The sequence below is a fragment of the Drosophila guanche genome, unplaced genomic scaffold (assembly GCF_900245975.1).
Source record: "Drosophila guanche unplaced genomic scaffold, DGUA_6, whole genome shotgun sequence".
Classification (NCBI taxonomy): Eukaryota; Metazoa; Arthropoda; class Insecta; order Diptera; family Drosophilidae; genus Drosophila; species Drosophila guanche.
Window position 1 is genome coordinate 57,644 of NW_022995788.1, and position 26,877 is coordinate 84,520.

Consider the following 26,877-nt stretch of genomic DNA (forward strand, 5'->3'; position numbering starts at 1 on the left):
TGTGACCTTGACCCATCCCATAATATAATATTAACTTTTGAGGCTACACTAGACTATGCTATATATTTATATAATATATATCTTCTTTTAATATCTAAGGTTGCTAAACTTTTCCATTCGATTTGTGCTATTTACGATTCGCTGAAATTTAAACTATTAAAACTTGATCTTGAGTGCGATTATACACAACATACGGACATACATACGCATTTGGATCTATACAAAATGCCTAAAGCTAACTTATCTATAAAGAACCAAGACCCAAAATAGATCTCTGGGCTTGGTTACTGGAGTCTAGGAGTTTGGTTTGTATTGGATGTGTAAGAAATAACAAAAGTTCAAGAGAAGGCCGCCATGGGTAATGTGGTGGGGAGTGAGGGGTGGATGGCGGGTGAGGGGCTATATATATTGTGTGTATGCATTAATAGACCTCTAGGAGACAGCACTTAGCAAAAAATATGTTTGAAACGAAAACAATAGGATTATTTATGTACCTAAAAAACAACAGTTTGTTGTCTTTTGTATTTTAAAAATGACTAAATTTAACATGATTTGTTTTGTTGTTGTTTTAGGTTCTCTACACGTTTGTATTTTTTGGGTTTTTTTTATATATAAACTTTAAAGCCTAACAATTTGCTTAGAGATTCTAGTGTAGAGTGTTTTTGGGTTTTCGTTTTGTCTTAGTTATTTGTAAGTTAAAAGTATTTCGTTTTCCATATTAATGCTAAACACGTTTAAGGTACAATACATATTTCAGCTAATCTACAAAATTGCTGCTACCAATTCTCACTTATTTAGCTCAGCTTAAAGTTGATACAAAGTTTATTAGGTATATATTTTTTGTATTAAATTTGTTCTTTTCTTCGTTTTTCATCCTTCTTATATGCACTTCATACTTTCAGTTGTATAATTCACCTATCACGCAAAAAAAATTGACAAGTTTTTTCATGTACGCTGCTCATGAGTATCTGAAAAAGGGAGATCCCAATTAAATTAGTTTCAGTTTAAATACAAATTCGGTTATTATCACTAGAAAAGGTTGAAACATCGAATTTACCGGTAAAAAGATTGATATTTGTAAAGATTGAATTGTAATTTCGTGTTTTTAGTGTTTTAAAGAATATATTTGTATTAAATTAAGTGCTTAAGGTGCAGGTGTGTGAGTTTTGCATAGCATAAACAAACCAAATAACCTTTGAACTCCATTTCTACGGCGTTGTACCTAATCAAGTGTGTCAATACCCCCGAAAATGGCCAACATTTCTAATTGAGATTGAAAACATATAAATTAATAATATCAAGCTAATACAACATTCAAGTTCCACATGCAAGTATCTATGGTGAGCACATCCATTCCATTGCATAAGTCTGTGTGTGTGGATCACTTACCTTGTGTGATTGCGAGTGTGGCTGCGGGTGTGGGATGTGCGGATGTGGATGCATTGATGAGAGTAGCGGGCTGCGACGGTGAGGCTACCGCTGCTGCCACTGCAGAGGCGACGCCCGTTGCACCATTCAGTTCTGTGCCCTTGGCGTCGCTGCGCTCCACGAGCCGCTGTCGTAAGACTCGTATTTTTTCCTCCTTCTACGGATTAATGAATTCAAAGAAATGTAAGAGTAACCCAAATTTGTGATTTATTTGCTTGCCTGTGTGATTAATCGTTGTAATTCCTCGTTTTCCGTGACCAGTTTCTGATAGCGTTCCTCATCCTCCTTCGATATGGCCGAATCGGGGTTGTATTTCGACTCGGCTTTATCCTTCGGATGTCGTATTACCTCAATGACCTGCAAGCACACATTTGCATCAAAATTTAATGGTTATTCGTTGTGAAGGACTCACCTTTGGCACAAAAATCAGCAGCATGCTAAGGAAACAACAGAATATCACAGCTAGAGCAACAAAGGCAAATGATGCGTCCTGTTGCGATGCAATGACCATGCCCACCGGCGCTGTTATCAGGCAAAGAACGACCACATTGTAGATGCTCATGCCCACATACCGTGAATCGTTAATCTGTTTCACTTTAATGGAGCGCGTCTCATAGGCCAAAAAGAGACCAAAAACCAGAATGAGGCCCTTGAAGCCATAGACAAGTCCTGTAAGTACATGTATTTCTTCGTAAGTTCCTGACGGAAAATTATAATCTAGAAATATATGTACTCACCCAGCCACATGGAATTTCGCTGACTCTCACAATGCTCAAGCTCTGGACGTATTTTAATATCATCAGTTGTAGATACTGGATCTTCGAGTGGGAATGTTTCAAGATAACGCTGCAGCGGATCAAAGATCTGCCATGAGAGTAATATCACTAAATCTATTGATAAGAGGCCCGAAACCATGGTGTATAGCTTCCAAGGTTCCACTTTTTTCTGCAAAAATGCAAAACATTAAATTTGGAGACTAAGAGTTAATTTTTTTGTTTTACACCCGGTACTCGAAGAGTAAATAGGGTACATTGTATTTGTGGGGAATAACGGTTGTATGTAACGCACAAAAGGAAACGTTAGATAAAGTATATGTATTCTTGATCAGCATCAATAGCCGAGTCGATTGAGCCATGTCTGTCTGTCCGTCTTGTTTGTCGGCTAGTTCTCAGAGACTATAAGAGCTAGAGCCACCAAATTTTGGCTCCAGACTGCTGTATGCTCTCACTGAAACCAGTGTATTAGTCCCGCCCCCTTCCGCCCCCGCAAAAGGGCGAAAACCTACCAAATCTACAATTTTGACGATAAAAGAAAACTAAAAACGCCATTCCGTAGGGGATGGCCATATCTATCAGATCACCAAATTGGATAATTATAGCCATCATGAAGAAATTAATTTGCATTGGCTAAACCCACCCTGTCCCGCAGCTTTTGTTGTTCTTTTCACATTCTCTCATTCACACTCAGCTTCTGCTTCACTCGGCCTCTGCCTCTTCCAACTTTTAACCCACCGCGTCCCGCAGCTTATATTTATTTTTTTTTGTGTGCGGGCGCTCCTCTGCCTCTGCCTCTGCCGCGAGTCTACAGTGTGTGGGTCTAGGGAAGGGCGGCGAGCTAAAGGAGCGTGTTGGTGTGAGAAGTGTTGTAGATGTGGATGACAGTTGAAGAAAACATTTAAAATTTGACAAAACACCGCTAAGGTGCAGATGTAGTACTGAGTGCCGGGTATAAAAGTTGTGACGCGTAAGAAGCGTCTCACATCCTCTCTCGTTTTAGCTATACCTTAGGGTCAGTTTTCGCTTTTGTTGTAAAACGATGCACACGCCAGACTTTGCTGAACATGGCACCATAGGCTAATGTAAAACCGGTGGATAATAACCAAGCTCGAGCTTGACAAATCTAAAAATAGTAAATGGTACAAATATGAGTTACAGTTTGAATAATTTTTCAGTAACAATATCCTACCTTTGGGTATTCCTCGGGGCTAACAAAGCGTCCGTCCATGCCCAATAAGATGACTGATGTGAGACAGATGATAACACCAAATAACATGATGGTATTGCAAACAGGATGTGAGGATTGTATAACTCTGGAAATTAAATAGATATTAAAAATAATAGAGGGAAATCTATAATTCATTCATGATAAGTTACCTTCTATGCTTATTCCATATATTAAAGATGATCAAGGCAAATGCAACAAATATGCCGCAACTGGAGATGGTGCACATGCACACAAATAATGGCAAGGAAACGGTGCGTAGGACATGGGTAACAATTGTGCGATCTTGAGGAACCTAAATGCAGATATAGAAAATAAGAAATGAATTACTTTAATCATGTTCATGAGATTTACTCATAAGGAATCGTGATATATGAGTGCCTTCTGCACCCTCTGACGATTTTGTTCATGTCCCATGATAACAAAAAATGAGACCTGACAAAAATCTTTGCTGTTGTGATGGATATTTTGTGCCCAGATCTTGCAATTGATGTCCACTCTTTCGTTTGCCTTCAGATTTCGTAGCTTGAGAGCCACAATACGGTTGAGATCCTCTCTATCAAAAGAGTTTTTTACAAATTTCTCCTCAATATCCGTGTATTCCGTTCTGACGGCTGCCTCTGGATAGAATTCAATTTTAAGTTTATTTTTCGGTTTTGTGGTGCATGTAAACCAAATACGATTCCCACATGCCTTTTGGGTTGTCGTTTTCCTTAAGAGACTCTTTAATATGATGTCATGGGGTCTTTTGTTGTTTTCTCTATCCACCTGATTGAAATGTGTATATGGAACAGTTTTGAAACCAATTTGACGATTAATTTTGAGGAAAACACATGGCGCACTGCTTAGATAGCCAAACTTTTGATCTGCTGTGCATGGATCAAAGCGTTCATTTTCCCCCGAGTCGCCAAATCGCTGGAAAAATTCCAATGTCCTGGTGTACATATCATTGACTTCCGTATCGTTTCGCTCATCAAATGTAAGCCGTCGCCATAAAGTCGTAGCTAGACTTAGATAGGGTTGCACCATCTTTGCAACTGGTCTATTTTCGGTAATTACCTCTGTAACATGATCGATCCAGGCCATGCTGAAGAGACACGCAAATAATATATATAAGACGACACATAGAACCGTATAAATCCAGTGCATGGGAAGTCCTGCTAGGTATGTACCCTGGAAGCCATCACGGAAGAGTCTACTCCAATGATTTCTGCCCAGAAAATGGTTTTTACAGCCCTCATAGTAGGATCTACTGCCAGTTTCCACCTCATATGTCCCATACACCGCCTGTGTCCTTGCAAACAGTTCGTTAATGTGATTCATATCGATTTTATAGGGCTTTATGTGATTGATCGGTGTATCATCATGAATCGGTTCGCAAGGATTTACTGTGTTAACCCCAATTTCCCGTAGGAGACCGTAACAGTGGTAGTGCATCTGCGATATGGATGGCTCTCTTTTTATTTCCTCAGAGACCTCTTCTATTTTCTCTTCTATTATTTCCGTAGTCTTTGCCATTTCTTCCTCTGCTTCGTATACGATAATTTCATCAAAATCATCTAGTTCCCATCTTTGAGGCACTCGAGATATTCTAGTATTAATGGATTTATGTTTTATAAGCGGATCAACGCTCTCATCCTCCATAGAAAATACACTGTCCCGACCTTCTTCAGATAACTGGCGCATGCCTGTTGCCTTGGGACCCCGTAACTCATCCAAAGTTCTGACTTTGCCGCGATTTCTCAACTGAGATTCCTCCAGGTCTCGCTGGGCATACCATTTTTGTATATCTTCTAATGTTAGAAACTGATTTCTAGCCAAATCAGGTGTCGGTCGTCCTTTGCCTCTTCGATATAAAAAACCCATGGATAGTTCATGTCTGACACTGTCCAACGATGATTTCCTAACACTTGGGATATCTTGAAGCGTATTACTGTTGGGGTCCGTTACCGCTTCACCGCAGTGGGGTAAGTCCCTTTCGGTATGAGCAAAACTATTATCAGAATCGCGCTGTGGTTGAGAGGTCTGCATACTTGCGTTCGTATGAGGACTCTCGAGACTTGCAGTATCCTTAATTTGCCGCTCTTCATTCGTCTCACTTAGATCAAGATTGTTCAGTTTTTTCTGTGTAGTTTCTGCATCTGTGCTTCTCTCTGTGGTAATATTTTGATCCACTGACTCCCGACCATTTGCAAAGTTTGGTTTAGTTTCGATTTTCACATTTTGTTGGCTTTCTTCAAGAGCTTCCCTTCCTTGATTGTTGGCCTTATTTTCTGAATCTATCAAAGGTTCGGAGATCCTTGGCAATGCATTTCCTTCTTCGTTTTCGGTAGCTGCTTCTACCTCATATATTTGTGATTCCTGTTTTTGATCATCTGCAGTTTTTTGTTTCGATTCTAGAGGTTTTACTGTATCTGAACCTTTTTTGGGCTTTGATTTTGGTTTTGGACTAACCGGAGGACCTGCCGGTTTGATGGAACTGGCGTTTTTAGTATCCTTTGAGCCACAATTTGGTTTCTTTTGCTTCTTATCTTTGTCAGACATTTTTCTTATTGATTTTCAGAATTCTTTAAGCCTAAACTTGTTTGGTTTGAATGATAGTTCAATGCTCACCTTGCCACCAATCCATTGCTCGGTATTTAACCAGGTTAGGTTATCCAGTTGGGTGTCGTAGTAGCCTAACTTCTCGTACCTGCCCTTTACCATCTGTTCAATCTGTGTAAGGGCAATACGATCACCCTGCGAGCTGAATGCCACAACGCCCTAAAAAAAATGGTAATCCTTTGTAGAACATTTTATAGATGTAAAGATATGATTTAGAATATTTACCGACACACCCAGAAACTGTGTTGAATTCATGGCCGCATAGATCTCATCGGCAATTTCCTTGTCCGTATAGGTGAAGTCTTTCAGTGATTTCTGGCCCATCGTTAGACGCTCCATTGTTTTGTTAAAAGCTAGTGCCACACTCCAGACAGCATCATAGGCTAGGGGTGCCTCCTGATAGCCCTCCGGATAGCGACCATGACTTATGTCGTAGTTATCCTCAATTAAAGCCTGATTCAGTCGATGTCTAAGATTGGATAAAGATATATTTTAGACTTAGATGATCTGTATCTTATTACTATGTATAAATGTAAGGCCTTACCGAAATTCCTCGGCAGTCATACCGGATATTGTTGTCTGATTGTTCTGATTCCACATGAGAGCCTCGGTCGTTAGATGTCCTTCGGCAGCTATACGCATTTGCTCAACGGTACAGGTGATGCCCTCGGATACTAAATTTACCTCATACCAATTATCTTCATACCAGCCTGAACAGAAAGAAATTCGCATAAATTTCCGAGAAGTGAACGGACACATGACAAGAACGGAGACTTACCTATGAAGAACCATACATGTGCCCGCCCATAGAGCTGCTGTTTGTACATTTCACAGAGCACTCGACGGGCAGCGACTACATAAAAGAGTCCCACAATGATGCGTGCGTCCTGGCGTCGTAAATTACGTACGGCGTCTGTTGGATCGGATAGAAATGATTGTCTAGTTACAATTTCAACGCCAGCTTCCATGCATCGATTCTCAAGATCTTCTACGGTCTGAAAAATGTAAAATGCAATGAAATGTTTTGTTTAACTATACCAGCAGAGCAGCGACATACCGATATAAATACTTCTTCGGCCTGTTGTAGGATGGCCACGCGTGACCAACCAAATTTCTTCATCAATTTTATGCGAGTTGGATTGTGCACTGTGGCCGATGGATGGGTGCGAAAAAGCGTTGGGAAACGCTTACGATCGGACAGGGCAGGACTCGACGCTCCATAGCATAGCTGTGGAGAGAGTTTTTTGCATTTTGCATTCCATTACGCAATTTTGCAGACAGCACACTCACCACAATGAGATTCCACATTTTGGCAGCCTCTGCCACAGTGGTGCACACAGTGCTGCATCCCGCTAGTAGCATGAGTTTTTGCGGTTTGTTATACAGCAGATTGTACATCACACTGGCGCCCAGTCCCGGCTCGCACTGTCAATGGCAATGGCAATAATATAAATACGGAAAGTGAATTAGCTTTCCAACCTCATTCGATGGCTTTCCAACAGAACAAATATATGTACGATTATCTACATATGTATTTTCTGCCGGTAAATATTCTGATTTTAAATTTAAAAATACATAATATGTATGTAAATGTGAAAATTCGGATGTTGTGTGATTTATTTCTGTCTGTCAGCGGAGGGGAAGTAAGTTCTGAATTATTGGCTTAGATATGTACTCGTATGCATATGTCTGAAACTATTGATTATTATTTACATTCTAGTAGTATTTATGCAGCTATAAAAATTCAAACAAAACTATTTTCATTATGTGAAAATTCGGCTCTTGTGTAATTTATTTCTGTATGTCAGCGGAGGTGAAATAATAATTAATTTGATTCAATTCCTGTGAGATTTACGAGTGCTCCGGATGATTGCGGAAAACGTTAATTCGTGTCGATTAATCTACAAGATTTGTTGCGGAGGAAGTGGTTAAACTCCAATTAAATGTAGTTGATTTTCAAATGTTAAATTAAATATTCGATAGTTTCATACGCACCATAAAACCCAGAATTTTCATTTTGTGTAGCAATATTTATTTTATTTGCTTAGTTAATATGCATAAATATTGTTTTATTAGTTTATAGACAACAAAATAATGCTAAACTGCTGCCAACTACCAGCTGTTCAATAAATTAAAATTAAATAATTTTTTTTGCAATAAAACCATATGTGGTCAGTTTATTTTTACACAGTTCGTTTGGAATTTTAGAATACATATGTACATATATACATATGAATGTTCATAAGTACATGTATGTCCAATGTAAAATGTTTTTTTTAAATATTTGGTTTACTTTTTCCTACCACACTTAGGGGTTAAATTAATATGTAAACGTTTTAGCACCATTTGAAATAAAAAACGTGTCGAGTGGTGTTATTGAATTTAGGCTATATTTAGGTTTGTTGGGTAATAAATCGGTGTGTACATGGATAGATGTTGGTATTTTGTAAATTAGGGGACTCTTACACCTAGTAGTCAGATTCTAAATATGGAAATATAATTGAAAAAGCAAATAAAATTTTGAAAGCTGTGTTAAAAGAGCCAAACCTCAACTGAGCCTTAAGTAGTTTCGTTAGATCTCGTATCTGGCTAGTAAAATCACTTTAGCAAAAATAAGAAATATATCTCAACATGCTTCTAAAGCAGGTATTATAAGTGGGTACATAATCTAAATGAATACTATGCAATTCGCGCTTTCAATGGTAATTTATGCCATCACTTGGGATCAATTTCTTTTACATGTTTTTTTTTTTAGTACCGTTTTTATGTATATTATCAATTAAACAAAAATCATTTATGGGTCCTTAAGGTGTCCTACTGTCTCTGTGCCTTCCTCTTTCTCGTTTTTTCCTGGCCATATAAAGACAGACAGGAAACGTGATTCGAGGGAGGCCTGAAAAGTAATCGGCCTTACCAATATAACACCTTTCTCTTATCCTGAGAGAGTTTCAGACGGTTTTGGAAACCCTTGGTTTTTTTTGCAAAAAAAAAACGCCACTGAATCCAATGCTAAACTTGCTGACAACTTCGAATAAGTGTTTGGTGTGGTTCCACGACAATAAGGACACATTTCTGCACCGTTTCGTAACCGTTTATGAAACGTAGAACACCCAAGTCCACCAGAGATAAAAGCAGTCAAAGCACAGTGTTTCTCAGGATAATTCTGAGCCAAAGTCGGCCAAAGTGGGTTTTCTAGGTTATAAAGCTAATAAAATAATACATCTATTTTTATGGAATATCTTTCTATCATTATCTACCTTCAGAATCGTATACAATCAATGGCGATCAACAATGGAAATCAACTTATTTAATATATTTAATGCGAATGCTTAAAAGAAACGACGACAAGAAACTAAGCTTTTCAGTTGCATTAGAAAACATCCATCCACTACGATACGAAATGAGTCTGAGAAATGCTAAGAAAGGTATATAGAGCAAAAAAGCTACAGAGATTTTGTTGACAAATAAACAAAAAAAACAATTAAAAAACGAGAAGGGACGTGTCAGACGCGTCACAACTTTTATACCCGGTACTGAGTAGTAAACCTTAACGGTTTTTTCAAAATTTACATATTACATTTTACATTTTTTCTATATCTTTCATCAACATCTACATCACTTATCACGCAAACACGCTCTTTTAGCTTGCCCCCCTCCCCTAGAGCTGCACACTACACAAAGCAGAGTGAGAGAGAGTGAGAAAAAATAAAAAAAAACGTAGCCATTGGAAATTAATTTCTACTACATTCTGGCTGTAAAAATGATCCAATCACATCCCAATTCGGTGATCTGATAGATATGGTCATTCCTTACGGAATGGCGTTTTTAGATTTATTTTTTCTATAAAACTGTGGATACCGCAGGATTTCGCAATTTGCTCGGGCAGAAGGGGGCGAATTTTTTGCACTTTTAACAGTGAGAGCATACAGCCATCATAATGCAAAATGTAATGGCTCGAGATTTTATAGTCTTTGAGAACCAGGCGATCAACAAAACGGACGGACAGACAGAAATGGCTGCATCGACTTGGCTATTGATGCTGATCAAGTGATCAGTGGTTTCGCATCCTTATGTGTGTTTCATGTTTTCCGCACAAATACAATACTTTTCGAGTACCGGGTGTAAAAAATGTTTTATCAGGCCTCGTATATCCACGTTGACCATATGAATAATTCATTTATTCAGTTATTCATTCTCTCCATTCATTAATTTACATTCCAAATTCCTTTTTTTCAGTTTCCTCTTCAACTTTCTTTTTGGCTCCACCCTCAGATGCCACCCACTCTTCCTGCGGTACGCTGACGACAGTTTTCATATTTCTTACCGGCCTTGCGTGTAAACAACTGCTATAATTTGTATACCCGGTACTCGAAGAGTAAATAGGGTATATTGTATTTGTGGGGAATAACGGTTGTATGTAACGCACAGAAAGAAACGTTTCCGACCCCATAAAGTAAATATATTATTGATCAGCATCAATAGACGAGTCGATAGAGCCATGACTGTCTGTCCGTCTGTCCGTCTTGTTTGTCGGCTAGTTCTCAGAGACTATAAGAGCTAGAGCCACTAAATGTTGCATCCAGACTGCTATATGCTCACACTGAAACCAGTGTATTTCAAAAATGAGCCACGCCCCCTTCCGCCCCCGCAAAAGAGCGAAAACCTCCCAAATCTACAGTTTTGAAGATAAAAGAAAACTAAAAACGCCATTCCGTAGGGAATGGCCATATCTATCAGATCAAATTGGGATCCGATCGGATCATTATTATAGCCAGAATGAAGAAATTAATTTTCAGTGGCTAAACCCACCTTGTCCCGCAGCTTTTGTTGTTCTTTTTACATTCTCTCATTCACACTCTGCTTCTGCTTCACTCGGGCCCTGCCTCGGCCGCTTTGGCTGCTTTGGCTCCGTATTAGTTGACTGTTTATGCATAAGCATTATCCTACAGTACAACTATGTACTGGTACTGGAAGTGCTGCTCCCTCCACCATCATCTATGTGTAGCCCTGGCTATTTTTATGTACATATGTGTGTCAAGACCCGAGGCATGCCGCATTAAGACCCAGCCAGAGTCACTGGCAGGGCGATTCCGAGCGCTCTTGTTTAATAGTTTTCCCTCTATTGGTAATACTCTTAAGAGAGGGTATTTTGAGATATTTGTGGAGCAAGGCAGCGAGAGAAGCATAGTTGGGGCATATTAAGGTAATTTCTCATCCCATAACACTACCCGACACGATTTTTCCTCAAGGAACCAACCAAATGGTTTGATATATTTATATATTTTTTTTATTTGCCAGAGATTTTTTAAAAAATTTTATAAATTTTTTTTAGTGGAACCGACTTCTTTGACATTTTCTGAGTTTTTAAGGTCAACATTTTGTTAAAAATAACGCACAAAATTCATTATTTTTGCGTTTAAAAGCTTAATATCTCTCAGACGGTAAGTTAAAACCAGAAAGTGGCAGCTTTTCAGAATGGAAATGTTGTTTACAACCTAATCTAAGATACTTGAGTTATGTGAAAAAACGGCTACTTCTGAAAAAGGAACAGTTGTTAGACGCTTCCTACGCGTCACAACTTTTATACCCGGTACTCTCTTAGTAAACTTATCAGTGCCTTAGTGGTTTTTTCGATTGTTAAATATTACATTTTTTCTACATTTTTCATTTAAATCTTTCATCTTTGTCATCTAAATTCTTTCCACCCTCCTAGTAACTCACACTGCAAGACGCAGAATGTGAGAATGAGAGAAAGAATGAGCAACAAAAAAAAGGCAAATGCAAAAGTGCTTTGAGGGGCTTTTGGCTTTTGGCTACAATAATGATCTAATCTAGTCCCAATTTGGTGATCTGATAGATATGGTCATTCCTACGGAACTGCAACGAAATTATCTTCAAAATTAAGCATGTGGGAGATTTACGCCCTTTGTGTGGCCGGGGCGATATTTTGAAAAACACTTGTAACAGTGTGATATCACAAGAGTCTTCACACAAGATTTGGAAACTCTACCTCTATAGTCTCTGATATCCAGGCGCTCATCAACACGGGCGGAAGGACGGACAGACAGACATACCTCGGCTATGGATGCCCTCTGTGCTTTAAATAATAACTTTCATAAACTTTCGGTCACAAATACAATATAACCAATATAATCTTCGAGTAACGGGTATTCATTAAAAAATGTTAATGCCCCAAATCTTATTTCAGACAAAAGTTGTTTTGGTTTCGTAAGGAATCAAAAGTTTGATTTAGTCGCGTTGTGTAATTAGTAAGAAATATTAATTTTAGTTTAAGAAAATTCAAAATAAATCTCACAGTTGAAAGTCATAAATAGTATTTATGAATGCAGCCGAAGATCGTAGACAAGAAATTTATTCATTGTTTTCCCTGAACTCATAAGAGTATTTCCAGCTTCGTTGCTACCCTTCAATCTGTCATTCTTACCACTCCGTGGTCCCTCCTGTGCACGCTTCGTTGGGACATTTCACACATCAAAGTAGGTCAAGCTAACGGCAAAGGTAAAAGTTGAAGCTCGGGCTGTTGCTGAAGCTGACTCTGAACCTGAAGCTGAGATTGGAATGAGAAGGCAATGGCAAACATTCCGTGCGTCCTTTGCCGCTTTTCGCCATGCCATGGGATGTGGGAGGGAGATAGCAACTAATTATGCAGCATTTAACGGAAGCTGTTTGCCAAAGCCACAAATATAACTCTACTACTCCCTACTAACACTACTCCCATATACAGAATCTACTGCTGCCATCTGTCCGTACTACTGGCCACGAGTATGTGAAAGTATAATATGTACTGTCCGTCTGTCTGTCTGTATGTGTCCCTCTTGTCAGCCTTGAATTAAAATAACTCAAATGATGAGCTGAAAGCTAAGACAGAGCGACAGGTAGAGTGAGACAGAGCTCGAGCTCTCGCGAGCGCTGTAAAGTGACCTCATTCAAAACTCAGAACAAGTAGTTAAGCTTTTTCGTTCACTTAAAACTAATGAGGTTCGCGCTTATAAATAGACAGCACCCACGCCTCAAGCCCTACACCCCACTCCTGCCATTCAACATACCGCATGCCACAGGAGGACCACCCAACTAGACCAGGGCCAAACCCAAAGTAGTAGTCAAAACCGCAACAACTGTACCGCAAGCGGACCCTTAATATTAAGAAAAACAAAAGCAAAAATATTAAAATAAATAAAAATAGTTGTATGAATTTTTGAGTGTGGATAGTTGGTAGGGGTTGGGTGCTGTACACATTGATAGGGGTATTTTATTCAGGAATCAAAGTTACATTCGAGAAAGGGTCCCTTGGAAACTCTCCTACTGGCCATTAAATATGATATACGACATTTTATATGGCGACTTGGGGATGGCGGTAGGGGGTAGGGGGCGACGGCATTTGTCTGACAGTTTAAGGTTTTACATTTTCTGCCATTAAATATGCTTCGAGGGATTCGAGTTGCCAGAGATTAATTAAAACATTGAAATATATTGGCTGAGAATTCATTTTGAATTGGATCTAGCTTTGCCCACTGCAAAGATTTGATCTTTTAAGTTATTTATAAAAAACGCGGAGACGCTTTGAACGCGTCATAACATTTTTATTTATTTTTTTATTTGTGTATTTAATACGCCCGGTACTCGAAGAGTAAATAGGGTATATTGTAATTGTGGGGAATTGCCAATTAATCGAGGTCGATTGAGCCATGTCTGTCTGGCAACAAAGTTTTGCAATCAGACTTCTTTCTGTATGCTCACATTGTTAGAAGGGTATTTTAAAAATGAGCCCTCAACAAACGGCGAAAATCTCCTACAGCCACAATTTTGAACATAAAAGAACACAAAAACGCCATTACGTAGGGAAGGACTATATCTATCCGATCACCGAATTAAGATCCGATTGGATCTTTATTATAGGCAGAATGAAGAAATTAATTTGCAGTCTCTAAACCTACCACGTCCCGCAGTTTTTTGTTGTTGTTTTTTGCACATTCTCTCATCCACGCTCTGATTCTGCAGTGTGCGGCTCTAGGGGACGGTGGTGAGCTAAAAGAGCGTGTTGGCGTAAGAAGTGATGCAGATGTAGATGTAGATGATGGATGAAGAAAAAATGTGAAATGTAATATGTAAAATGTAAAATTTGAATAAACCGCAGATGTCCTATTCAGTACCTGGTATAAAGTTTGTGACGCGTAAGAAGCGTCTCACACGTCCCTTCTCGTTGTGTAACATATGCGGATTAGAAATGGTCGATGACAATTTTTTTGATTTCAATTTTTTTAAGTTTATATTCAGAGGTAGCGGTTGGTTTTGTACACAACTTTAGTATCTTAAATCTGGTTTTAAGGATTTGGTTTATTTGAACAGCGTCTTCATGCAGCTAAAAAGTAGACTCAAACTTTTTGTGATTTCAGCGTACCGTCTGGGAAATATTAAGCTTTAGTGCTGTGTTTTTTACGAAAGTCAAAGTTCTGCCATAGAAAAAATAATTCTTTAAAAAAATCTAATCCCCGATATCTATCAGAAAAAGTCGGTTTTGTTTTTCGAGGAAACAAAAAGTTTGATTTATAGTCCTATTTAATAACTAATTTGCAGAACTAGTTAAATCATCATTGATAAGTCAAAAACATCAATAAATTGTAAAAAAGATTAAAAAATATACTATCTTACACCTTTAATCATTAAATATATAACTTTTTTTTGAGAAAGTTTTAAAATCTGTTTTTTTTTTTAAGTTTTTATTCAGAGGTAGCGGTTTGTTTTGTATCTAAAATCTGGTTTTAACGACTTGCTTTATTTGAACAGCGTCTTCAAGCAGCTAAAAAATATACTCAAACTCTTTGTGATTTCATCGTACCGTCTGGGAAATATTAAGCTTTTGTGCGGTATTTTTTACGAAAGTCAAATTTCTGCCATAGAAAAAAAATATCATCAAAACAATGTAATACCCGATACCTAACAGAAAAAGTCGGTTTGGTTTTTCGAGAAAACAAAAAGTTTGATTTTGTCAAGTAGTGTTTATTAACTATCCTATTTATTAACTAATTTGCAGAACTAGTTAAATCATCATTGATTAGTCAAAAACATCAGTAAATTGTAGAAAAGATTAAAAAATGTAATATCTTACACCTTTAATCATTAAATATGTAGAATAAATCTATTCAGTTTTTGGAAACAGCGAAAAGTATTTTAAAAATGCTCTCAAGTCAACAATCTAAACTCAAAGACAGGGAAGTTTTGGTAGAGCTGCTAAAAGAACAACCTAACATTTTCTTAAGTATCCTTAGCTCCGATTGTTCATTGTAGCTGTAATCACGATAATTCCACCGTATGCTCTAGCCTTAATAACTTTTCTTTGAGTACAAGTGACACACACACTCATAAAACAGCGATTTATTCTAACTCTAGTTTGATGAATGTAAATGCCTGCGTAATGGTTAACTCTCAGCTCCAAATCCTGACCGGCCGTCCAGTCGTATACTCAAAACTCAATTACAATTTATGTACGGTCGTTAATCCCAAGAAGGGAAGATTGTGGCAAATATATTTCTGCTACTGCTGCTGCTGTTGACCAATTCACGGGAAGTTATACTAGTATTGGAAAGTAATAGATAAAATGTTACTGAAAATGTTCTGCTCGCAGGCAGGCAAAAGACAAAAGAAAAAGCGAAAAAGAGATGAGATGAGAAGTACAGAATTTATAAGTTATTTTTCTCTCTCGTAGATGTACATATTCATACATGCGGGCATTGTTAGAGATGGTAATTTTCTACATGACTGGCTGGCTGAGTTGCTCAGAATTTTCGAAGAATTTAATTTGTGGAACACTGTTGCGTATAAATACCCTTTAGTTGGCTGACAGAAATCATAATAAAATCGGGAGGCAGAAGCCCCTACAGACCGGATCAAAGTCTCTAGAGAAATATGCTAATGAATGCCAGTACGGTCAGCCCCTACCATTTGGGGAGGCACACTCCACTCATCAGTGGAATAGTGAAAGAGAAAAAGAAAAAAAAACATAAGTGGCACCCAATGTGAGCATACCAGACCCTATATATGTACATACGAGTATCATATGAAAAAGAGAATATGACTGAATGTACATAAATATTTACATATTTAGGTATTGCTAGACAGCTTATCCTATATTTTGAGTACTCACCTCACTGTCATTGCTGTGGAGGATGAGCTTGAAGCCGGGTAGGAGATTGGGCTGCATGTTGACATCCTCCAGTGCCATTTTTGCGGCCGGCATGCATGCCTGCCCGCCCTGCCATCCTCCTTTGCCTTCTATTGGGAAGATGCCACCTATGTGCAGCTCATCGGGCCTACCTGCCTCGCCTTCCTTCAGGTGCGGCGAGTTGGCGATCAAACAAAGCAAAAATATCCAAAACGTAACAGCACCATCCCTTGTCATATCCTGAAATGGAAACAGAGAGAGTGCAACTGAGAAAAAGCCCGAGGATGAGCAAAAATAATAAAACGCTTGAAATGTGATTACCGAATTGCCAAAGCAAGAATGCAGAAAAATACAAATCGGGGAATACAAATACAAATAGAATAATATAAAAATAAGAAGGACAACACGCAAAACCCAACGGAAAGCCTACGGCTAAGGACGAACCAAGCCCAAAAAACGATGAAAACCAAAACGAGAAAGAAAATAAAACCAGAAACAGACGAAGTGTCAAGCTTCATTTTATGTGCCAAACAATTTTTATGATTAGATGGGCAAACGTGTGTGTGCTGGATGTCCTTCAGATATTTTGGGTATAGCCGGCATGGTATGGCATACGATTTACTGGGAGATATGGGCTCGGGATATTATGTTAACTTGTGTAAAGATTAGACTGGATTTTTGGGACTGGACTCCGCACATATGTGTATATGTATGTACAATATCATATTTATTATTATAAAATTATTTAATTTTCAAATTTGATTTGCACTGGAGGGCATTTGGGGAACTTAAGAGAAGCTTTGTGATCTAGGATGAAGTTAAATATAAGTACGTTAATGCCCGTTCAACGATGGGCAGCACTTTCAATCCACTTTTTGAGTAATCACAATTTTTATATTGATTTAGAGATTCATTTCGATTGATTTTTGGAGGCTTAGTATTAGCTTAAAAGCTTCAAAAATTCATAGAATCTATCTAGATTATCCAGAGAAAAGTATAAAATATTTACTTGGAAAATGGAATTTGTGCTTAAAAATCAATTGATATGTGAAATTTAAAACACTTTAATGTATCATTCAGTGGAATAACCTTTAAAAGTTATCCACTCTGCATATCCATATCATAGTTCCTGTCTTATTTATAAGCTTTATTTCTAATATTCTAACAACATAATTTGCCATAATCTAATTCACTTGTCAATGATATATTTTTTCTTCATCAGAAAGATATACTTTTGGTTTCATGTTATTTCTAATACCCCTTTTAGTTAGGTTAGGTAAGGTTAACTCGGACGGCCCTCGGTGGGGCCACTCATAGGCAACATATTTTTATCCTCGGTCTTCGAAGAGTAAGTACATCCACAAAAGTGGATGTATGTAAGTCAATAAGAGCTATATCCACCAAATTTTGTCTGCAGACTGCTATGGTGTCACACTGATGCACGCTTCCTCCCCCACAAAAAAACGAAAATCTGTGGTATCCACAATTGTGATGATAAGAGAAATCTAAAAATGCCATTCAGTATGAAATAACATATCTATCAGATCACCGAATTCAGATTTGATTGCACCATTTCATAGCCAGAATGAAGAAATAATCTTCTCATTCTACACCTTGCTTCGTGCAGGGTGCGGCTCTAGGGGAGGGGCGAGCTAAAAGAGCGTGTTGGCGTGAGAAGTGATGAGATGTAAATGACACATGTAGAAAAAATGTAAAATTTAAAATTAGAAAAAATCCACTTAGGCACAGATGTCCTACTAAGTACCGGGTATTAAAGTTTTAACTCGTAAGAAGCGTCATAAACGTCCCTCCTCGTAGTTTTTTTGCATTCAGCTGGATTATGTTAAGGATTTTAATTTGTACATTGCATTCGCAATCGTTTCGAAGTGTAGTGAAAAAAACATTTTACATATCACATTTTTTGCTTTCAATGAATTTTATAACAAAACGGCAGCACGAAAAATGGATTTGTTCTTTCGAATTTGTTTGAAAGAATTGCAGCTTAAATTTCGTTAGCTTCAGGCTTTGTTACCTAACTTACGACTAGAAGATATTTTTTTTTTTGAAAAGTCTTTATATTTATTTGTGAAATACGGAGAAAAAATTTGGAACATTCTTTTATAAAATATGTCTGGGAAAATGGGAATCGTCTTATTTTGCTGCCACATTGTTGTCTTTAAATATATATGACAATTTTTTTTTAAATTTTTTAATTTAAAAAGTATTTTAGGTATTACAAGCTTGGTATAATACGTCTCGAAAAAATGTAAATTATATTCTTGGATTTCTCTATATAAGATTTCTGTTTAAATTTGGCTGCTTTTCCTTTGTTGTTTTTGCATTCGTTTGATTACTCTACTCGACTAAATTAAACTTTTTTTCTCAAGGAACTAAACAATCCTTTTGTCCAGAAGACAGGATACAATTTTCTTTGACTTTTCCTGAGTTTTTAAAGTCAAAATTTAGACAATTTTTACATTTTAATGCTTCATATTTTTCAAACGGTACGCTAAAACCACAAAGCGTTTGGGCTTTATAGAATGGCTAAGTCATTACAACCCGATGTAATATACTTAAGTTATGTGAAAAAAAGTGCTAGCTGTAAAAAAATACAGGTTTTTTAAATTCTTTAATTGTCATAGAAGATATATTATCAGACCATTTCTAAGACCCATATCTTTCAGAAAAAGTTGGTTTGATTCCTTGAGTGAAAATCGTGTCGGGTAGTGTTATCTTAGGTAATTTTTGTTGTTACTGAAAAATTTGAATGAACGACAACGCGTATCACAATTGGCACGTAATCCAATAACACCATAAAGCGACTAATTACATTTCAATTAAAACCACCTCCGGAATCCTTCCACATTTAAATACATGTTTGTTTTAATTAGTCAAATCTCATTAGAAACTAAAGTGGCTGCTGACAAACTAAATCAGAATCCGAATCCACATAGATCATCCCCCCAGCATAATCCTCCTAAGTTATGTACAGATGTATGTATACAGGAATAGTTTATTTGGGGTGGTAGTCCGCAATCGGAAGCCAAATCAATTCTGTAAAAATTCAATTGTGTCCTGACCAAATTGAACTTGGATTTTCGCTTTTATTTTTGCTGTAACATTCGATTTGTCTTTTTTTGTATCTTTCCCTATGTTGGTATCTTTTTCTGTGGTTTCAAGCTCGCTGTCTCTATGTGTATCTGCGTCTTTTTTGATGTGTATGCGGTATGCGGCTTGTGTGCGGAATCCATTTGAGTTTTGATTAGAAAGCATTTAAGCTTTGTTTCAATTACGATTTCGAAACAAATAAATAAATAAACAGTTTCTATTTTTTGTGGTTCTTTTTTTATTTGTTCTGTATACCCGGTACTCAAAGAGTAAATAGGGTACAATAGCCGAATCGATATAGCCATGTCTGTCTGTCCGTCTGTCCGTCCGTCTTGATGAGCGTCTGAATGTCAGAGACTATACGAGATAGAGTCACCTGATTTTGTGTGAAGACTCATGTGTTAGTAGAGAATATCTATCAGATCGAAAAATAAGGATCAGATTGGATTAATATTATTATAGCCAGAATGACGAAATTCGTTTGCAGGGGCTTCCCCCCACCCCTACCTGCAGCTTTGCTCATGCATGCATTTATCATTTGTTTGTCGCTCGCACACTCTGCCTCATGCAGTGTGAGACTCTGTGGAAGGGTGGCAAGCGAAAAGGGCGTGTTGGTGTGAGAAGAGAAGAAAAGAAAAGAGAAAATTTAAAATGTAAAATTTGAAAAAACCATAATGTATGTACAATGTATATAAAAATGTATCACACTACGGCAGGGCTCGGCCCCCACACTGTAATACGCTATTACTTGAGAGCAGCGCCGCGGCAGAGCTGTCCTATACCAATAGATATGGGCGTGCCAATAGATAAGGTTACATACGCGTTTCACACGTGCTCGCTTTTGTCTAAACATATTCTGCGAAAAGGTATTTTGCGCTTCAGCGCCTGAGTTTTATCTGTTCTACTTTGGTTTTTTTTTATCAGAACTAACAGCACTGCTTCTATTGGCTTTACTTCTCTTATCTTCCCCTTTAGATTTTTCTTCTCTACCGTTTCCATTATTTTTTTTCGCTCGTGCTAATAGATTTTGTTTGTTTCTTTTTACCCGGTACTCGAAGATTAAATAAGGTACATTGTATTTGTCTTCGAAAAATGTAACACACAGAAGGAAGTGTTTCCGACCCTATAAAGTATGTACATATGTATATTATTGATCAGTATAAATAGCCGAGTTGATATACATACATAGCTATGTCTGTCTGTCCATCTGTCTGTCCGACTGTCCGTCCTGATGAGCGCCTAGTACTCAGAGACCATAAGAGATAGTACAACCAAGTTTTGCATCCGTCTTCTTAATGCTCACACTGTTAAAAGAGTAATTTAAAATTTCGCACAGCGCACTTCCGCCCCCACAAAGGTAAAAAATCTCCTATATTCACAGTTTTGAAGATAAGAGAAAACTAAAAACGCAGTTCTGTAGAGAATGGCTTTCTAGCAGATCCCTGAATTAAGATCGGCTCAGATCCTTATTAAAGCCAGAATGAATATTTGCAGTGGCTTCCTCCCATCCCTTCCAGCAGCTTTGCGTACGCTTGCTTGTTGTGGATTTTCTTTCTCGCTCGGCGTGTTGGTGTGATAAATGATGTGATAGCCGAAGTATAAAAAATGTAAAATGTAAACTTTAACATTCGGAAAAATTACAATGTTAACATATGTACACACATATGTATGACACTTATGTTACATCCATATGAATGTACATACATACACATGTATATACTGACTGAGTGACGGGTACGAAGCGTCTCACAAACGTGTCTACTAGTTGTTTTTGTGTTGCCGGAAGCGTCTCTGTAGCCTTGTATGTATATACATATGCCTCGTTCGTGCGTGTGCTGTGAGAAAGGTTGAGTACCCAGTCGGACCGACTAGAAGTGGTTGCGAAAAGAATCGATCTTGCATCTCTCCCTGGTAGACTATGTAGAACCACGTAATTAAGTATGTACATATAACTGTATCTGTTTGTCGTCATAGGTTTGTATCATCGATCAGGTAGCAAAAGAAGAAAGGGTTGAACCAGAAATGCGGTGAGTTATTTTAAAAATGATTATTAAATAATATTCAAACTGATCTGATATCCTTTTTAAGTTCATACGTAGGTACATTAATATTGCTATTTTTATATTCTTCAGATAACATACAAGGAATTAAAGCTCCATGTAAAAAAAAAATGGATATGCACAAGGACAATTTATACATGCTTACAGTTTTCGTTAATTTATTTGTAACGTAGCCTACATATATTATTTTTGAGTTCTTTGAGAACGGTCTGTTATGCTTGCCACGGATGTGCTATGGAATGATTCTATTGAACAGTTGCGAACAGTTCTTAATAGGTTCCTGTGGCACGATATTATATGCATGCTCTATAGATTCCCAAGGGACGCATTTAGATGCATTCCAAAGATGTGTACTGCAATGCTTTTTTCGAAAACTACACTGGATGGGAAACCCGAGTGTTTCACGAAGTCGAATTTACAACAACCACCAGTTCTACATACGTTCCAAAAGAAACGTTCCTACCTAGAACAAAAAGTACTGATTCCCACGTGTTTCACACCCTTTAAATTTGAATCGAAAACCTCACGCATTGTGTACTCATGCTTAGTGGAAAAGGTAGCGATGCAGAAGTACTGTTTGGAAGCAACTAGGTCCGACTGGATATATGCACATTTTTATGAACGCACTCACTCACACATCTACACAGGGGTACGTTTGCTTATGATTGTCGGCGGTTATTGAATGGATGCCCTCGAAAGCAGGCAACATAATTTCGCCATATACACACAGATTCAGAGGCGCACACATGAACAGACACGCATGAGCATCTCACCAGTTATCCAGCCGTCCCCCTTCCAACACTCGAAAATTGTTTGATAGTTAATCGCACTGAACCGTTAATCATGTTTTGAGGGGTTGGGAGGAGGCGGTTGCCGCTAGGTTTTGGGGTGTGGTTGGAGATTTTGCGAGTTGACACCTTTTGAAGGTGAGTGGAAAAGAGGGATGGGGATTGTGATGGATGGGGGGGCCTAACAGGGGGACTAACTTCCTAGTGACCTAGTTTACCCACACACACAAACTGAAAAATACACGTGGCGCAAACACACAGGCAACACATAAGCCCACACTCAGTTATATGTATTTATGTATGTACATACATACATACATATATATGTATGTAGGTATTATTTACACCGAGACATTTGGAAAAAAAAAATGCACAGGTGCTTTTCACGTCACTTCACCTGCTCTCCACCTGCACTTGGTCTTTCAATTCCACTCGAACAAAAATGAACTCGCCGTTCCTCTCACTCCATGCATCAACTGATGCTCTCCTGTAATTCTTGGATTCGCATTCACATTCACACCTGTACTCAAACTCAAACTCACCTGCAATTACCCTGCTCTCGTTCCCTCTCTCTTTCTGTTTTTGTCTCTCTCTCTCTCTCTCTCTCATGCACTCGAACTTACTCCTGTGCTCCTATGCACGAAGAGAAAAATAAATCTAGGTACATAGGTCTGTGTTCGATTCACAAGTTTCGATTGTGATTACTATTATTATATTACAGTACTATTATTATTTTTAGGTCATACTCTTATTCCACTCTCTGCCTCATCCAGTGGATGAAAAAATTAAAAACTTCCAATTTTTTGATTTTAGTTCTTATTAGAAAGAGAAAGGTATTTTGAAAAAATGGGCGAGCAACGTTTTCTTCAGTGTAAAATATCATTTTTATTTTATTATTCCCGGTACTCGAAGAGTAAATAGGGTATACTGTATTTTTGCACAAAGTGGATTTATGTAAAGCACAGAGGAAAACGTTTCCGAACCCATAAAGTATATATATTCTCGATCAGCATTAATCGCCGAGTCGATTGAGCCATGTTTATCCGTCCGTCGTGTTTGTCGGCTAGTTCTCAGAGACTATAAGAGCTAGAGTGACCAAATGTTACCTTAAGACTGCTCACACTGATACATATTTCTACAAAAATTTAAAAAAATTTAAAATGTCAAATGTAAAATTCGAAAAAAAACTGCCTGAGTACCGGGTATAAAAGTTGTCATGTGTAAGAGGCTTCTCACACGCCCCTTCTCGATTTTAAATGGTTTCAAAGAAACACGAGAAGGGACGTGTGAGACGATTCAGTACAACATCTGCACCTTAGTGGTGTTTTGTCAATTTTTAAATTTTTTCTTTAACTGTCATCTACATCTACAACACTTCTCACACCAACACGCTCCTTTAGCTCGCCGCCCTTCCCTAGACCCACACACTGCAGACTCGCGGCAGAGGCAGAGGCAGCGGCAGCGCCCGCACACAAAAAAAACGAGAAGGGAAGTGTGAGACGCTTCTTACGCGTCACAACTTTTATACCCGACACTCAGTACTACATCTGCACCTAAGCGGTGTTTTGTAAAATTTTAAATTTTTTCTTCAACTGTCATCTACATCTACAACACATCTCACACCAACACGCTCCTTTAGCTCGCCGCCCTTCCCTAGATCCACACACTGCAGACCCGCGGCAGAGGCAGAGGCAGCGCCCGCACACAAAACAAAACAAAACAAATATAAGCTGCGTGACGGGGTGGGTTAAAAGTCAGCGGAGGCAAAGGCAGAGGGGCGGCAGAGTCAGGGGCCGAGTGAAGCAGAAGCAGAGTGTGAATGAGAGAAAGCTCAGTGTGAGCATACAGAAGTCTGGATGCAAAATTTGGTGGCTCTAGCTTTTATGGTCTCTGAGATCCAGGCGCTCAACAAGACGGACGGACAGACAGACATGGCTCAATCGACTCGGCTATTGATGCTGATCAAGAATATCTATACTTTATATGGTCGGAAAAGTTTCCTTCTGTGCGTTACATACAACCGTTATTCTCACAAATACAATATACGCTATTTACTCTTCGAATACCGGCTATAATTATAAGACAATGCTATATTATAAACAAAGAGCGTTCCTGGATTTTTTTTTAATTCAAAACTGCACGTTAGTGCAGATTAACTCAACTTTATTATAATTGTACGATTGTACACGAATTTCTGCACCAATCTGCACATTTTCTTTTGAACTGTCTTATGTTTCAGTGCAATTTTCAAATTAATCGAAAAACTGTTCAGAAAATCTCTTATTTTAACTTATTTTATTTAGAAGATCCCTTATCATCCTCAATATTAGAGATAGGTTTTACCGCCTAAATGCATTGGAAGTTGACATCTTATTTTGCACTTTTCTTCTTCACTGCGGTCAACATTGAAAATAACTAGGAGTTTTTCAGACCTTATGTTTCATCCTAAAAACTTGAATTGCTGAGAAAGTGTACAAACGTGCACATTGGTATGCAAAGCATATAACAATAATTGAACAGTCTAAATTATGCATTAAGTCGTATGCTGCCAAGAAAAGTTACTCTTTTTGTAAGCTTCTTCAAACACAAATTTTCATTACAAACTTAGATGTACTTATTAAACGACTAAAGATTAGACAATATAAGGACAATTAATCTGATCAAAGTAAAAAACATAGTTGAAACCTCTTTGATGAGGCTGCGTAGTAAAAATTTGACTTAAGTTGTTGAATTTTAAGTTTTAAACTACTTCAAAGTTGCAAGAAAGTTGCAAGTTGCTAGCTAACAGCTCTGTTAAAAGCGGATAACTTAACAGTGCACTGATTAATTTTGGACTACATAACTTTGAAGATTTTCGGATACATCGCTGTTAAAAATATATTATTTCAGGTACGTTTTTAAAATGGATTTTGGCCAATGTGAATGAAAAATGTCAAGTGTACAATTCGAAAAAAAAAACATAAAATCACATACATTTAAATGTATAACACTCAGATTAAACACATATGTATGCATGTACATATCTACGTACTGACATGGAACTGGGTATAAAAGTTGCGACTCGTATGACGCGTCTCACAACGTGAGACCCCCTCGTTAAATAGTCAATATGGCACACGTGTATCTGAGGTAATATTTTCCTGAAGTTTCCAGCTATGGATATATCGAAGGTTATGCGTTGACCATGTGCTACTGCGAAAAATCAGCAAAATCACATTTAAAAGTAATCCAAAAATATAAAAAATATAGACATAGATAAATCTAAATGTATAACCAAAAATGTTGCCAACGTTCAAGAATTAATTGATGTCCCAAAATCGCAGAAATCGTTTGTATCTGTGTAGATATAGATTTTAAAACCATACTTTGGCAATACAAATACCAATTAATAAAGCTTATCTGTTTTCCATTTTTCGGTTAATTGATGTTGTGGGAATATTATTAAAACCGTCAACAAATATTTTAAGATATTATATGTACATACATGCATACATATGTAAATTCATTTAAAATCAGTGAATTTATGTCTAATTTATATATCTTTTTGCGGTGTACTCTGCCTGTATGGTTAACTTTGTCACCGTTCCCAAATCCCTCTTTTCCCATCCCACTTTCCCTGCCGTTTTTCTCCTGCTCTTCATTTAAACTTCACTTACTTTGCGTATTGCCGTTAAAAAATGTGATGCGATTCTGGGTTGCTGTTATTTCTATTTGTATTGTTGCTGTTGCTTCTTTTGTTGTTGTTGTTGCTGTAACTTCTTCTTTTTCGTCTTTCTCTTTGTTTTTGTCCTTGTATTTGTCTGCTGCTGCTTTGGCTGCCTGGGCCGGTGCCTCAATTGTTTCATAAGACGCAATCTATCTCTTCACTGGATTGGAGGCGCAATGCGATGTATGCTCAGTGTGAGGGTCTGTGTGTTTGTGTTAAAGCTATTGTTGTTGTTGAATTTGTTGAACGTTGCTGTTGTTTTTGCAGTTGCAGTGGCAATTGTTGTCGCTCCAGGTTTCGCGGCGGTTTTGTTGTTCAAACATAATTTGATGACAGCGCATTACAATCGATAATACCATGCACAAATGCAACCCAGCGCATCGGCATTGACTTAAATCCATTTTAATTAAACCAATTCCGTAATCCCCAAATGATGAGTATTCCTCCACACCCGCTCTCTATCCACTCACTATCTGTGTCTTCTTATCTCTGGTTGTTGCACTTTCAACATAAAAAAAAAGAAAAAGTTAGTCAAAAAGTAAAAAGTAAAAGGTAAGGAAAAGTACAGAGACAAACTCGGGAGGGGCGTGAGATTTTTCTTCTTTTTTTTTCCTTTATCAAGTTTTGGTTTGAATCCTGATTACTGCTTTATATATCCTCGGATCCTCTTTTGCTATATATTTTGTACTGTAGTATATTTCTTTGGCATTCGAATTTTTCTTATATATTTTCTATGTGTTTGTCTTGCATTTACACCGAACTGAATTATTAAATAATTGGGTTTACACGGAGACAATTTCACACACAATTTCACACTCTTCTTAATTCGCGCACTCACTCACGGTAATGCCTGAAAACTCAATTAAATATATATTTTTTATATATATTCTGATTTTTTTTCATTGAAATTTTTTGTCTATTTTTTGTGGAAACTTTGTCGCATTGTATTTGGGGGATGAGACGCGAATATCTTCTCCAGTTGCGTTCGTTGTGTTCCACATG

The 26,877-nt window shown here is 37.7% G+C and overlaps 2 protein-coding genes across 3 annotated transcripts; both read right to left on the reverse strand.

Annotated features, from left to right (window-relative positions):
• Positions 1 to 593: 593 nt before the first annotated feature.
• On the reverse strand, positions 594 to 26,496 carry LOC117591536 (gamma-aminobutyric acid type B receptor subunit 1). Of its 2 annotated transcripts, XM_034284828.1 has the most exons (17): positions 25,826 to 26,496; positions 16,196 to 16,453; positions 7,324 to 7,458; positions 7,091 to 7,261; positions 6,812 to 7,028; positions 6,578 to 6,743; positions 6,259 to 6,502; positions 6,043 to 6,192; positions 3,582 to 3,724; positions 3,394 to 3,517; positions 3,211 to 3,327; positions 2,166 to 2,373; positions 1,841 to 2,097; positions 1,648 to 1,785; positions 1,390 to 1,585; positions 1,194 to 1,263; positions 594 to 968 (listed from the first exon to the last, which is right to left on the reverse strand). In XM_034284828.1, exons 2-16 carry the CDS (start codon positions 16,448 to 16,450, stop codon positions 1,223 to 1,225), a joined length of 2,562 nt encoding a protein of 853 aa, XP_034140719.1. In that variant the 5' UTR covers positions 16,451 to 16,453; positions 25,826 to 26,496; the 3' UTR covers positions 594 to 968; positions 1,194 to 1,222. The 2 variants fall into 2 exon arrangements, with proteins under 2 accessions (XP_034140719.1, XP_034140720.1); XM_034284829.1 differs by lacking the exons at positions 1,194 to 1,263; positions 25,826 to 26,496 and having other exon boundaries at positions 16,196 to 16,450.
• Positions 3,740 to 6,004, reverse strand: LOC117591537. Its single transcript, XM_034284831.1, has one exon. It carries the CDS (start codon positions 5,971 to 5,973, stop codon positions 3,784 to 3,786), a length of 2,190 nt encoding a protein of 729 aa, XP_034140722.1. The 5' UTR covers positions 5,974 to 6,004; the 3' UTR covers positions 3,740 to 3,783.
• Positions 26,497 to 26,877: the final 381 nt, after the last annotated feature.

Coding starts and splice junctions, on each gene's coding strand:
- LOC117591536 (XM_034284828.1), bottom strand. CDS start 16,450: ATGACAAGGGATGGTGCTGTTACGTTTTGGATATTTTTGCTTTGTTTG. Junction 6,503..6,577: donor ATGACTGCCGAGGAATTTCG/GTAAGGCCTTAC, acceptor ATCCAATCTTAG/ACATCGACTGAATCAGGCTT. Junction 3,725..6,042: donor AGCAATGGATTGGTGGCAAG/GTGAGCATTGAA, acceptor ATCTGCATTTAG/GTTCCTCAAGATCGCACAAT.
- LOC117591537 (XM_034284831.1), bottom strand. CDS start 5,973: ATGTCTGACAAAGATAAGAAGCAAAAGAAACCAAATTGTGGCTCAAAG.